The sequence below is a fragment of the Equus przewalskii genome, chromosome 6 (assembly GCF_037783145.1).
Source record: "Equus przewalskii isolate Varuska chromosome 6, EquPr2, whole genome shotgun sequence".
NCBI classification, from domain to species: Eukaryota; Metazoa; Chordata; class Mammalia; order Perissodactyla; family Equidae; genus Equus; species Equus przewalskii.
This window is the reverse complement of record NC_091836.1, coordinates 50561933-50575287: the sequence shown is the minus strand read 5'-3', so window position 1 is coordinate 50575287 and position 13355 is coordinate 50561933. Positions and strand designations below refer to the sequence as shown.

Here is a 13355-nt window from a genome sequence, read left to right as displayed (position 1 = left end):
GTGATGGAGGTAGAAAGACCCCAGATGAGTTGGTTGGAGAGAGAGTGAGTGGAGTAGATATGCAAGTTTCAAGGAAGACCATAGTCTCCAAATGTTGGTGCAATATCTAAAAGGGACTATGGGTCTTTGAGAGAGTTTCATTTTCATTGAAAGAAATGGGAATATGGAACATCCCCATGACTTTGGAAATTATAATGTTGCATGTAGATATTTGAATATAGAGGATAAAGAAAAGATAAGGGATAGCGTAAATTCTCCCCAGAGCTAGAAAGGGATGGGATTCAAAGTTCAGGTGGAGGTTTTAAAAAGACAGTCATTAGGAAATAATTATACAACTAATTATTTAATCACGGTGGTGGCTAATGTTGTGATGAACGATACAGTGTTCACTGAGAGCATATATCCAGTGAGGCCCTATAACTGAGAACTGAAGGATCACAGGTAGGATTCAGCTCAGCATCAGCTTCTTTCTAACTCCTGACTCTCTAAGCAAAGCCTTCTCCCTTTCTCTGCACAATTACTTGATTTATGCTGCACCCAGGCAGACTGATGATTGCCACACCAATACATTTGACCTCTGAGATAACAGCACCAATGGGATGTTCTGCTTGTCCTTTACCTCGTTTCCAAGATTCAAATCATGTTTTATCCTCCCTAAAATATTGCTCTTCCTGTCATTCTCATACTGTGAACACTACCACCATCAACTCAGGCACCCACACAATTGCTCTACTTCAGCAATTTTCAATCAGGCCCACTTTGTTGCCTACAGGGCAACTGGCAATGTCTGCAGACACTTCTGGTTATCACAACTCAGTGCGGCATCTAGTGGGTAGATGACACGAATCTGTCAAAAGTCTTACCATACACACAACAGTGCCACACGACAAATAATTATATAGACCAAAATGTCAATATTGTCATGGGTTAGAAAACCAGCAAAGCCAGTTGAGGACGAATATTAAAATTTTTATCTAAAAACTCCCAACTTTTCTCTATTATTTTATAATGATATAGAAAATACTATCTGGATGAAATCTCACAATCTTTCTCCATTTTTTGTGCTACTTTAGCTTTTTTTAATGTGGCTAAATTTACATAACATAAAATGGACCATTTTATTAATATTTTGTGGCATTAAGTACATTCATTGTTGAGCAACCATCACCACCACCCACGTCCAGAACTTTTTCTTTTTCCCAAGCCAAAACTCTGACCCATTAGGCATTAACACCTCATCCCCTTCCTCTAGCCTCTAGCATGCATGGATCTACTTTCTGTTTCTATGAATTTGACTCCTCTAGTCATCTCTTACAAGTAGAATCATATAATATTTATCCATTTGGAATATGTCAATTTTGACATTTCAAAACCTGAACTTCTGATGTCCCCTTTCCTTCCCAAATTTGCTCCACCCACAGCCCTCCGTGTCTCAATGGAGGCAATTCCATTCTTCCAGTTGTTCGGGCTCCAAACCCTGGAGTCATTCTTGCTTCCTCTCTTTTTCTCATACCCATATCCTGACTGACAAATCCTCTTGGCTCCTCCTCCAAAATATAGCTCAACTGACCACTTCTCAATCCTGACACTCTATCTCCTCCTGCTCCTAGCCTCCTATACATTATCAGCCATGCTGCTGTCAGATCCAAGCTGGCTTCCCCTCAGCCTGCAATCCATTCTCAACTCAGCAGCCAGAACAATCTTTTAAAATCCCAAGTCAGATCATGCCATATGTCTGCTCACAACCGTGCAATGACTCCCCACATAACCCAGCATAAATAAAAGCAAAAGTCCTTCAAGGGCAGAGAAAGCCTAATATGATCAGTCCCCGATAACTGTCCTCTTTTACTGTGCTTCCCCTCACTGTCTCTGCTCCAGCCACTTTCTCCCCAGGCCACCTCACACCTCAAGGGCTTTGTAGTAACCTTACCTTCCGCCTGGGGCACTCTTTCCCTAGATACGTACTCACTTCAGTCATTCACTGTCTTCACAAATGTAAGTTTCTCAATGAGTTTTTTGAAGACCATCCTTTATAAGTGACAACCTGCCCTCCCTACACTCCTGATCCTCTTTATCCTTTGGAGTTTAGCCCAAAATAATGACTGACACATAGTAAATACTCAGGAAAAATAGGGTCGATAGCTGAATAAACATACATGGCTCTGAAGTGGCTGCCAGTTTCATTGTATCCTAACCACAGTTGATTGGTCCCAGGTGAAAGTGGATATGACTGTGTCAATCAGACTCTTTCTCTGAGACTTTTTTTATACATGAGAAGCTGAAATAAATCCAGTTCTTCTTTAGGATCGAAGATACCAGGTGTGAGTTGTGAGAGCTGCTGGCTTCTTTGTCTGGTTTCACGTGGAGCTAAAAGGCACGTTACAGATGTGATGAAATTAAGGATGTTGAGATGAGAAAAGTTTCCTTAATTATCTGGGTAGGCTCAACGTAATCACAGCTGTCCTTAGAAGAGGAAGGTGGGAGGGCTCGAGAGAGATTGGAAGATGCCATACTGGCGACTTTGAAGATGGAGGAAGGGGCCATGAGCCAATGAATGAAGGGGGCCTCTAGAACTTGGAAGAATTGTAGTTATTCATTATAAAGAATGAAGCAATATTCTAGGCGGTATATTACCATCAATCATCTGAACAAACCAGCTTCCAAATCCACATTCCTACTTTGAAATTGAAAATCACATCACTGTTCTTCTGAAAAGTAGGGTAGCAAAGTCACCGTCAGCTAGCGAGGCCATAGTCCAACTCAATCTTAGTCTCTTCTTTTGAAAAGTGGGGTGAATGAAGGAAAGTGTCTCAAAGAAATGTTTCAAAGATGAAATAAAATCATACACGTGAAGAAACAAGCACAGTCCTGATACAGTAAGCACTTTGTTGTGACGACTGTGTGATTTTCATTCAATTTCTTCTGGAGAAAACAAACACACAACCAAGAGAAGGTGAGGAGCATCAAAGCTTGAGAGGATAGTTTTGGGGGAAACCACACCAGCACTTGACATGATAAATGCTTTAAATATAAAGTTAGAAATCTTAAGATTGGCCGCAAGACAGCTGACCAAACATAGAACTTTCTGGACGGCACATAAGCAGGAAAAGTCAAAAAGGAATTACTGTGGGAGCTGTTTAGGAGAACTTAATAAAAACAAATAAAAGTGAAGTCATGGGTGTTTTGGAAACTGAAGAAATCAAGCGTGTGTTTTAGGGGAGAAAAAGAACCAGGAGATTTAAATTTGCAACATTTGCCTTTGGGGCCCACAGTGTCCAGTTAGTTCTGAGGCCAGTGACCCATCACAGACAAGAGGATGCTCGGCTCAGGAGCCTTCCCAGGGCCCCTTTCACATCCTTGTTCCTCAGGCTGTAGATGAAGGGGTTCAGCATGGGGGTGATCACAGTGTACATCACTGAAGCGATACAGCTTCTCTTGGAAGAATGGGTCACAGCAGAACTGAGGTAGACCCCAAGGCCTGTCCCATAGTACAAGGACACTGCAGAGAGATGAGACCCACAGGTGGAAAATGCTTTATATTTTCCTCCTGCAGAGGACATCCTCGTTAGTGTGGAGACAATCTGAGAGTAAGAAAAGAGGATCCCAGTGAGAGGAAACACACTCAGCAGGGCAGTTGCCACATACAAGGAGATGTTATTAATGAGAGTGTCAGAGGAGGCTAACTTGATAATCTGAGCCAGTTCACAGAAGAAATGTGGAATTTCAGTGCCTATACAGAAGGTCAACTGCACCATCAGCAGAATATGAAGCAAGGAGATACAGAGAATAATGACCCAAGATATCAGAATCAGGAGATTGCAGAGGCGTGGGTTCATGATGACATTGTAGTGCAGGGGGTGGCAGATGGCCACAAACCGGTCATAGGCCATCACAGTCAGGAGGCAATTGTCCATTCCAGAAAAAAGTGTAAAGAAACACACCTGAGTGAGGCATCCTATGTAGGAGATGTCCTTGCTCTGTGCCTGGATGTTCACCAACATCTTTGGGACAGTGGTGGAGATGAAGCAGATGTCGACAAAGGACAGGTTGGAGAGGAAGAAGTACATGGGGGTGTGGAGCTGGGAGTCAGAGCTGATGGCCAGGATGATGAGCAGGTTCCCGAGCACGGTGACCAGGTACATGGACAGGAACAGCCCAAAGAGCAGGGGCTGCAGTTCAGGATCCTCTGAGAGACCCAGGAGGAGGAATTCTGATACTCCTGTGTGGTTTCCTGCTTCCATGTAGCTGATGTGTCTGCTGGAGAAGGAGGCAAAACCAAGGTTCAGTAGACAACCACCTGACGCCTGAGCTAGTCAGCCCCTCTTGAGTCCACCTTTGCACGGACAGCCTCCTCCCATTATTAGTCCTTCCAATGACACTGATTTACTCAGTCAAGTGGTAGCCCATTTGCGTTTTAAATGTGTGTAACCATTCAAGATTTCTATAATTTAGCAGAAATCTCTCTCTCTGTCTCATTTTCTCTTTTATCTCCTACTCACTGGTTCAAATTATCCCATTTGAATCTAGGAACATGAACCAATTTCTTCCTCAATATGACTCCTCCAAAATATTGGGAAAGGTAAAGTATTTTCTTTGATAATCTGCATACTTCTTTCATTGTAATAACTTTATAATAGGGATTAAGACACGAGGTTTCAACTCAAACAATATTAATTCTGTGACCTGATACTTCCTATGGATGTCACAGCTAACCTTCATGTGTCTTCTTTTTTCTTTCTAATAATGTTATTACTGCTATTACCGTCTTTGTGAGGTTTAGAAATCCCTTTCTTCACAGTAGGATCTCAATAACTGATAGCTATTATTATCATTATTAATATGTTCCTTTTATGACAATTATTTTTGATATATAACTCTCCCAAGGTACAATATAGATATGTGATTTAGAAAATGGAATCTTGAGTCAGCCTTCCTAGAACTTAATTTTGATGAACCAACTTACAATCTTTGTGACCTTGAGAAAATTACTTAATCTCTCCTAGCTGGAGATATCTCACCTCTACAGTGGTAGTAGTAAATATTTCCTCCATTGTAAGACTGATGAGAAAACTAAATGAGATGATGCGTGCAATTTTTCTAGTGTAATTCCTGTGACATACAGTGGAGATTTGATAAATGTGAGCTTCTGTTCTTAATGTCACAATAAATCTGTCTTGCATGGCTAATATTACCCCTAAACTAGGGCAGTCACCAAAGGTGGAATTCTGATCATTATAAACACAATAGGCCTGGGTGCCGGCCCTGTGGCTGAATGGTTAAGTTCAGCGCTCTGCTTTGGCAGCCCAGGGTTTCACTGGTTCGAGTCTTGGGCGCAGACATGGCACTGCTCATCAGGCCACGCTGAGGCATCCCACATGTCACAACTAGAAGGACCCACAACTAAAAATACACAACTATGTACCCGGCGGCTTTGGGAGAAAAAGGAAAAATAAAATCTTTAAAAAAACACGAAAACACAATAGGCCTGTTACCTTTTGTCACTACCATGCAGCAATTCTAAGTAATGGAGATCTCTGTGGCTCCCTCTGGAAGACACTGTCTGCTAAGTGGATTCTTCCAAGAAGGAAAAGCATGTGGACTACATGGATAAGAAGAGAAACAAAATCACAAAATGATTAAAATAAAATACACAGCATGTGTGCTCATGTGTACATGCTCAGAAGTGGGAATGTGTTGTAGTAAAAATCAGTGCAAAAAATATGATTGATATTTTTGATAAAAATATTCAAAGCTTCTATAAATCAAATTACAATAAAAATGAAAAGCATATTTAAGATTTGATAATAAATGTTTACATTCTCCATGATAGGAAAAAGGTCAATGTTATTAATACCTAGAGAATGCCAGTTAGTCAAAGAGAGAAAAAAAATCACTAGGGACCAATTTACTCTGGGAGGTGGATGGAGAGTCTTCTCTGAAATATGAATATTTGAGCTGTGAGAGGAAGGATGGGTACTTGTTACCCAGGGGAAATAAGGGAAAGACAAGCATTTTAGGCTGAGAGAGCAGAAATCATGGTTGCCTATGGGTTAAGAATAGAAAGGATTTGAGAGGCCAGTGAGATGGAGAACAGAGAGTGAGGGTCAGGAGGCCAGAGTCGGGGAGGACCACAAGTCTAGCATCCTGCACATTCCTCGATGTGCCTCTCATGTTGGTAATTCCATGTTTATTTGTGAGTCAGAGGACATGAGTGTGTTTGCTCACTATCGTCTTTCCAGGGACTTAAAGAGTGACTGGCACAGAGAAATACTACATGTGCAATAAAGACTGAGACCAAAAGCATAAAATATGACACAAAAGAGAAATCTTCAAGCTCACATACACCTAAATATAGACACAAAATGGAATGATAAAGTGAAATCAAATGCATTCACATCAACTTTAAGAGAATAATATGTCACAAATAAGTAATACCTATTCTAGGAATGGGAAGCTAGTTTAATACTAGGATGTTTGCTAACATAATTCACCACAAAAATAGGTCAATGGAGAGAAATCATAACCATAATCACAATAGCAAATGCATTTGAGAAAATGTAACAGTCATTACTGTGGGTAGCAGCCAGGACAGATCTCTTGCTAAATAAAGAAACTAAGGGCAACTTCCTACCCAGTAAAGAATGGTTGTTTTAAAACTGCAGCCAACAGGATATTCTACATGAAAACAAAAAAATATTTGTTTTAAATTCGTGAACAGAGCAAGACAGTCTACTCAACTTCCATCACTCAACATTCTCCTGAACATTTAGAGATTTGTAAGGTAAGAAAAGGAAGTTAGCCTGAGTACCGAACATCGGAAATAATTATAATATTTGCAGATGATATTGTGAACACTAAAGTTAAACAACGTTAACAATCAGTACAGAGCTGTTATGTGATATCAGCAAGTCAAATCTGCTGCAAAAATAGTTAGAGATTATAATTTTAAAATCCAATCACATGAGGGAAAAGAAAAGACGATACCTGGTGCATAATAGATCTCCAGTGAGTAGTTAGTAGATAAATGATTGCACACAGGAAATCCAACAGGAGCCTACAATTACGGGAAGGAGTAGAGAAGAGATAGAGACTCTCCAGAATCTAACTCTTGTTGGAGAGAGGCTCTAGATTCCAAAAAGAAACAGAAGGAAAGAGAGCAAGAGCTGGAAAGGCCTGAGTTCAGTGGGAACTAAAGTACCTTCAGAGAACAGAGACTTCACCTTCATAGACTAAATAAATTGGGACTGTCCCAGTCTCGTTACTCCAGATGTAATGCCCAGTACCCACTTTCTCTCCTCTTTTCCTTCTTACTCCACCAGTGCTCACTGCGACGCTATGACCCTCTCTGATGGTTAACACTAAAGCTTTCTGTTCTCTGAGGTCTGTCCCTGGGAAGCCCATTTGGGTTTTCACCTAGGCAGGAATCAGAGCATTATAGGAAAAGGGCAAGAGGGACATGTTATTATCATCTCAAGGGTTGAATTCTCAGAGCTCCTCATTAAATAAATTGTTCTATTGACTTTCCTCCTTCCAAACAATTCAGCTCCCTTGGGTACAAACACAAGACAATGGAAAATTTTCAGCCAGTGTTGTGACTGTGTAGGCAACAGTGATGGAAAATGGGTTTTTTTCCAAGAAGAAATTCTTCTTTCTTTTGTTTGTCTTAAACGTGACAAGCTGTCCCCTAAGGAAAGTTTAATTTCTACAAGAACCAAATCCAGGCACCAACTCTCTGTGATGTTCTTCCCTTGAAGAATCTTTCACGATTCTAGAGATCACTTGGTGTCCACAATCTCATGGAGGCGAAGAGGTCCTTCCTGAAGAAAAACAGAGTGGTTAATAGTTTCAGTTTTGTTGAAAGGACTAACCAAATGAGGATAGAAAATGTCCCTTGACATTTGCTGGCAAGGTGGAAGCTTTCGTTGATACTAGGGAGGCTCCATTTATTATGTCTAAACAGAGGCTCAGTGGCAGAAATAATCCAGGAAGAGTGGGTTGAAGAGTGAGTATTGAGCAAACATAGGTGGCAAATAGAAACCACCTATAAAATGTGTAAGAGAAAGGGAGGACAGAGGTAAAGAGGTAGCCTTGAGGGAGTATGGAGTATGGTTAGTTTAAAAAAATCAATGGAAGATATGGGAACAATTAATTTCAAAGAGAATGATCATATTTAGTGCAGGCATTTGAACACACAGGACATTCTGGCTGCATAATTCACAGGATGCAGTGTACACTCCAAATCAATGACAATCATCATGTGTTGTATCTCCAGTTTATAGAATTCATGGGTCCAGAAATCAAAAACTGGAAGCGGAAGTGACCCCAGCTAACATCACTCCCAGTGAGTTTCTTGGGAAGTTTCTGCTTCAGGGCTCCAACCTTTGGCCTCTGAAGGTTTAGAGATCTTGACTCCTAAAGGGCTAACACTTCCAGAGACATGGCAAAATCCCATCAAACTTCTGCTGCCTGACACTTCATGTCCCTCATGCCAAGAAGAGTCATTACCATCCTGGCAGGGGTAACTGATCCTCGTCATCAATGTCACTGTGTGATCATGGCAATGGGCACGCACTGGTACCCTGCTGTGCTCAGACAGTGGCTGGGGGCAGCCCAGGAGCAACCTCAGTGCAAACACTGTGGTGTATACATATGGCTGTCAGTCAGTCATACCCCCACTGCAGGAGATCTGAGTGGTGTGACCTCGAAAGGCGCAGGTTCCTTTAGCTTACAGCAATTCTCAATGAGGACTGACGGCTGTCAGGTGGCTTCACTTCCTGCATCTGGAAGAAAAAGCCTTAGTTTTGATGGAGAAGTGGGCCACACAGCACAGGATTCACTGCAGTCCACCCCATCAGCCATTTGAATCGTGACCTGCAACAATATATGTCCCAGGAGAGCTTATTTGTGATGCATGAGGGTCAGGAGTAGGGAAGAACTTCCCTTAGGAAGTGAGACTTAAACTGAGAATGAAGGATCATGAGTGAGACGCAGCCGGGCAGAACCTTGTGTTTCTGACCTGCTTCTCTGTAAGCCCAGTTCTCTCTCCCACTACTGCCATTAAGACAGGACGCCAGACCAACACGTGCCACTGGGGTGGTTAGCGGGGTACTATTATTAGTGGAGTATTTGATTGACACATCAAACTAACCTTTCCAAGAACAAACTCAGCGTTTTTCATTCATTCCTTTTTCCTTCCTTCTCTCCTTCCAAACATGTTATATCAGAGAGAGCAGCACAATTGACATCAACAGATCCACACATGGAATTGCTCTAGACCATTAAGTAACAACGTTATGTTAAAATGGGTTTCCTGATTAGCATTTATTTTTTTATTAGCACTCATCACAGTCTCTATTTTCACCATTTATTTATATATTAGTTTATTTTCTTTCATCTAATAGAATGTAAGCTCTATGAAAATGGGCCTTTATTTTGTTTCAAACTTCACACCAGTACTTATTGGATGTCAGGTAATAAATATTTAAAGGTACAAATCAATCACAACAATGTTAATACTAGAATTAGAAATGAACTTGGGAGTGCAAACCTCTTTCCAATTTGCTCTTTCTCCCAGGCTTTGCCTGATAGTAAACATCATCTACACAACCTGAACATTAGTAACTGTCAGAAATTCGTAGGGTGGATTTCCCCTTGTGTCTTCCATTAATCCATCTGGTAATTTCAGAATGTCTTGTTTTTCATATACATTTTACTGAAATGTAATATTTAGGTAATTTGCTTCTTTAAAACAAAAATCCAGATCTAATAGTACTGTAAATAATGGGATAGAAAAGGAAACAAGGACTGTGGTTTTGATAGCATGTTTCCCACGTGATGAATAAAAGGGAATAGTTGCAGAAGGGTATATTACACACATCTTGGGCACTGTTATGGACTACGATGTGAGCCCCCAAAATTCATATGTTGAAACCCTAATCCCCAGTACATCAGAATGTGACTGTATTTGGAGAAAGTGTCTTTAAAGAGGTAATTAAGCTAAAATGGGGTCATTAGGGTGGGCCCTAATCCAATCTGAGGGATATCTTTATAAGAAGAGGAGATAAGGTCACACAGAGAGACATCAGGGGCATTTGTGCACAGAGAGATGACCATGTGAAGAGGCAGCAAGAGGGCGGCCATCTGCAAGCCAAGGAGAGAGGCCTCAGAGGAAACCAAACCTGATGGTACCTTGATCTTGGACTTCCAGCCTCCAGGACGGTGAGAACATAAATGTCTGTAGTTTAAGTCACCTAGTCTTTGGTATTTATTATGGCAATCCTAGCCAACTAAGAGAGGCACCAATTCAAAATCCTCTTGCCCCATCTCTGTACCCCAGCCATATCTTCTTTAATTATTTCAATGGAGCCTGTGAAAGCTTTGCACAGCTGCAACTGGACAGCACCTGCCTCAGGCCCATGCCATATTCCTCCTGATTCCTGCCCTTAAGCATCCCTGATACCACAATATGGGACACCTGAGGGAATCTGCTCTGTATTCATAAATGTGCAACTCAGAAATGTGGGGATGTTAGGGGCTGGCCCCGTGGCCGAGTGGTTAAGGTCGCGCGCTCCGCTGCAGGCGGCCCAGTGTTTCGTTGGTTCGAATCCTGGGCGCGGACATGGCACTGCTCATCAGACCACGCTGAGGCAGCGTCCCACATGCCACAACTAGAAGAACCCACAACGAAGAATATACAACTATGTACCGGGGGCTTTGGGGAGAAAAAGGAAAAAATAAAATCTTAAAAAAAAAAAAAAAAAAAAAAAGAAATGTGGGGATGTTAATCCCTCTAGGATCACCCTTTGCCAATAGAAGACAGGAGCTGATGTCTTTTCACCTACCTGGTGGAAAGTTTTGAGACACATTTCATAATTCACCTCAGAAGGGTTTGATGGCATTGAGCACCAGTCACCCATAGAGGGATCAAAATGATAATGATGCCTTCATTGGCTTTCCCTCCTTCTGTTTCACTCCCTTTACTGGTACTCCTGCTCCCTGGGATTGACTCCTCCCCCCAAAAAAAAATCTGCACACAGCTTTTGTGTTCAAGGCCTATTTTCAAGGAAACACATCATAAGGTGGGAGCATGGCAGCAAACTAATGTTTTGGCTTATGAAATAATAAAAAATTGTTACTGTTAATGAAATAATGCTAAACTATTTGCAGTTATATTAACACGCCTTGTTGTTATCCCTCAATGTCCTCGCGCTGTTTCTGATTTTAGAGTTGACTCAGCAATTTCAATGATAAGAACTTATCACTCAGGTCCACTCATATTTATGCAAAATGTCCTACCTACAAGGTTATTCATCTCAGCACTGTTTGTTACATAAAAATATTGGGAACAACCCAACCATCAGTCATTAGGGAACTACAATAATAAATAAGGGTACATTTGAATAATGTAACATTGTGCAGCCAAAGAAAAGTAAGATGTGTGGTTAATGCACACACATATATACAAACTACTCTAGCTGATAAACAAATTCAGCAAGGTCTCAGGGTACAATATCAACACAGAAAAATCAATGTGCTTCTATACAACAAGGAACAAGCTGAAAAGGAAATTTTAAAAACGCCATTTACAATTACATCAAAAACAATAAAATACCTAGCCATATATTTAACCGAGGTAAAAGACTTGTATACCGAAACTACAAAACTTTGCTTAAAGAATTACAGAGGATTGGGGGCCGACCTGGTGGCGTAGCGGTTAAGTTCCTGTGCTCTGCTTTAGTGGCCTGGGGTTCACCGGTTTGGATCTCAGACCCGGACATACACACCTCTTATCAAGCCATGCTGTGGCATGTGTCCCACATATAAAGTCGAGGAAGATGGGCATGGATGTTAGCTCGGGGCTAATCTTCCTCAAAAGAAAAATTACAGAGGACCTACATAAAATGATGATATACCACTGCACAGCAATTAGAAAATATTGTATGATTTCATTCACATGAAATGTCTAGAAAACACAAATCTATACAGACAGAAAGCAGGTTCTTGGCAACTTAGATATTAAGAGAGTAGGAAAACGGGAGTATGACAGCCAAATGGTATTTGTGTAGTGACGTAACCCTTCTAAAATTGTGATGGTTGCACCACTCTGTGGACATACAAAAAAACACTGAATGGTATAGTTTTAAATGGGTAAACTGTATGGCATGCAAATTATATCTCACTATAGCTGTTGCAAAAACAAACAAAAGAGAAAATCATCAGAAGCTACGTCATTAGGAGCATAAAAAATTTAATCTCTGAAGCACCTAGAGTAGTAAGACGCAACAAACTTTAGCTACCATTATAGTTTTAATTTTAATGTTAAAACAATATAAAACTAGTGCAATTAAAAGAGTACGATATGGGCATAAGTAAATATTACTGCTATGGAAGAGTCCAGAAATGGATACAGGTATATATAGGAATTTGTTGTTTAAAAAGGTGGAATTTCAAATCAGTAGGTCAAGGATAGTTTTGATGAGGATCAAGGCTGCCCCAGGGAGAGAAACCCAAGGTGACTTGCCCTACATTCAGACCTGATCTATATCATCCTCCTGGGAAGCATAGGACGTCTTGATCTGATCTGTTTCTTATCTAAAGTTATAGGACCCCCCAATAACCAGACCCCACCTACACTGATACCATTTAATGACTTTTTTACATAATCTTTCCTTTGTCCTGTAAAGAGATAGCTCACACACCTATGCCTTAAATTTAACCCTACCCTCAACCCATGCTTGCAGCTCTTTACTGCCCATAGGTCCTGTCCGTATGCTACTCCCTGCTATTCTCTGAATAAAGGAGCACTACTACCAGAACTTGAGAGTCCAAGAAACCCTTCTTTTGACTCCTCAGCTCACCAAGCCCGCAACATTTCATCAATAAATGATACTATACCAAGTGGCCATCTTTCTAGCAGAAAAAAAAAACTGGATCCACTACTCCACAGCACATGCCAGAAAACATTCTTTGAGGATTAAAAACTAAAATGTCATTAAAAATAATGACACTTTATTACAATAAACAAAACTAGGAAATCTGAATGTAATCTAGAGTTTGAAGAGAATTTTTAAGGCAAGGCAGGAAACCCAGAAATTGTTTTTCAAAAAAGAATTTCTTGGCTACATAAAAATTAAATATTTTGTACAGCAACAGAAGAAACATTGATGTAGCAAAATAATTATCAATTCAATAGATGCATAAGACATTTAATAATGCACATGTGATACCAGCTCAACACAAGGTTGACATAAGGGAAGCCATATTGTAGAAAAGAAACCATATTCTAACTTTAAGTGACCTCTGACTAACTAGCCTAGACATGCTCTGTAGATTTTGTGGCCCTTCCCAGCTGCTTT

General features: G+C 40.7%; 1 protein-coding gene across 1 annotated transcript; it reads right to left on the bottom strand.

Annotated features, from left to right (window-relative positions):
* Positions 1–1055: 1055 nt before the first annotated feature.
* Positions 1056–6675, bottom strand: LOC103561676 (olfactory receptor 7D4-like). The gene is made up of 3 exons (XM_070625567.1): positions 6632–6675; positions 5493–5599; positions 1056–4257 (listed from the first exon to the last, which is right to left on the bottom strand). The coding sequence occupies exon 3, from the start codon at positions 4239–4241 to the stop codon at positions 3303–3305; it is 939 nt and encodes a 312-aa protein (XP_070481668.1). The 5' UTR covers positions 4242–4257; positions 5493–5599; positions 6632–6675; the 3' UTR covers positions 1056–3302.
* Between the last annotated feature and the right edge of the window lie 6680 nt (positions 6676–13355).

Bases quoted from the DNA above. Each gene is read 5' to 3' on its own strand.
- LOC103561676 (XM_070625567.1), bottom strand. From the start codon at position 4,241: ATGGAAGCAGGAAACCACACAGGAGTATCAGAATTCCTCCTCCTGGGT.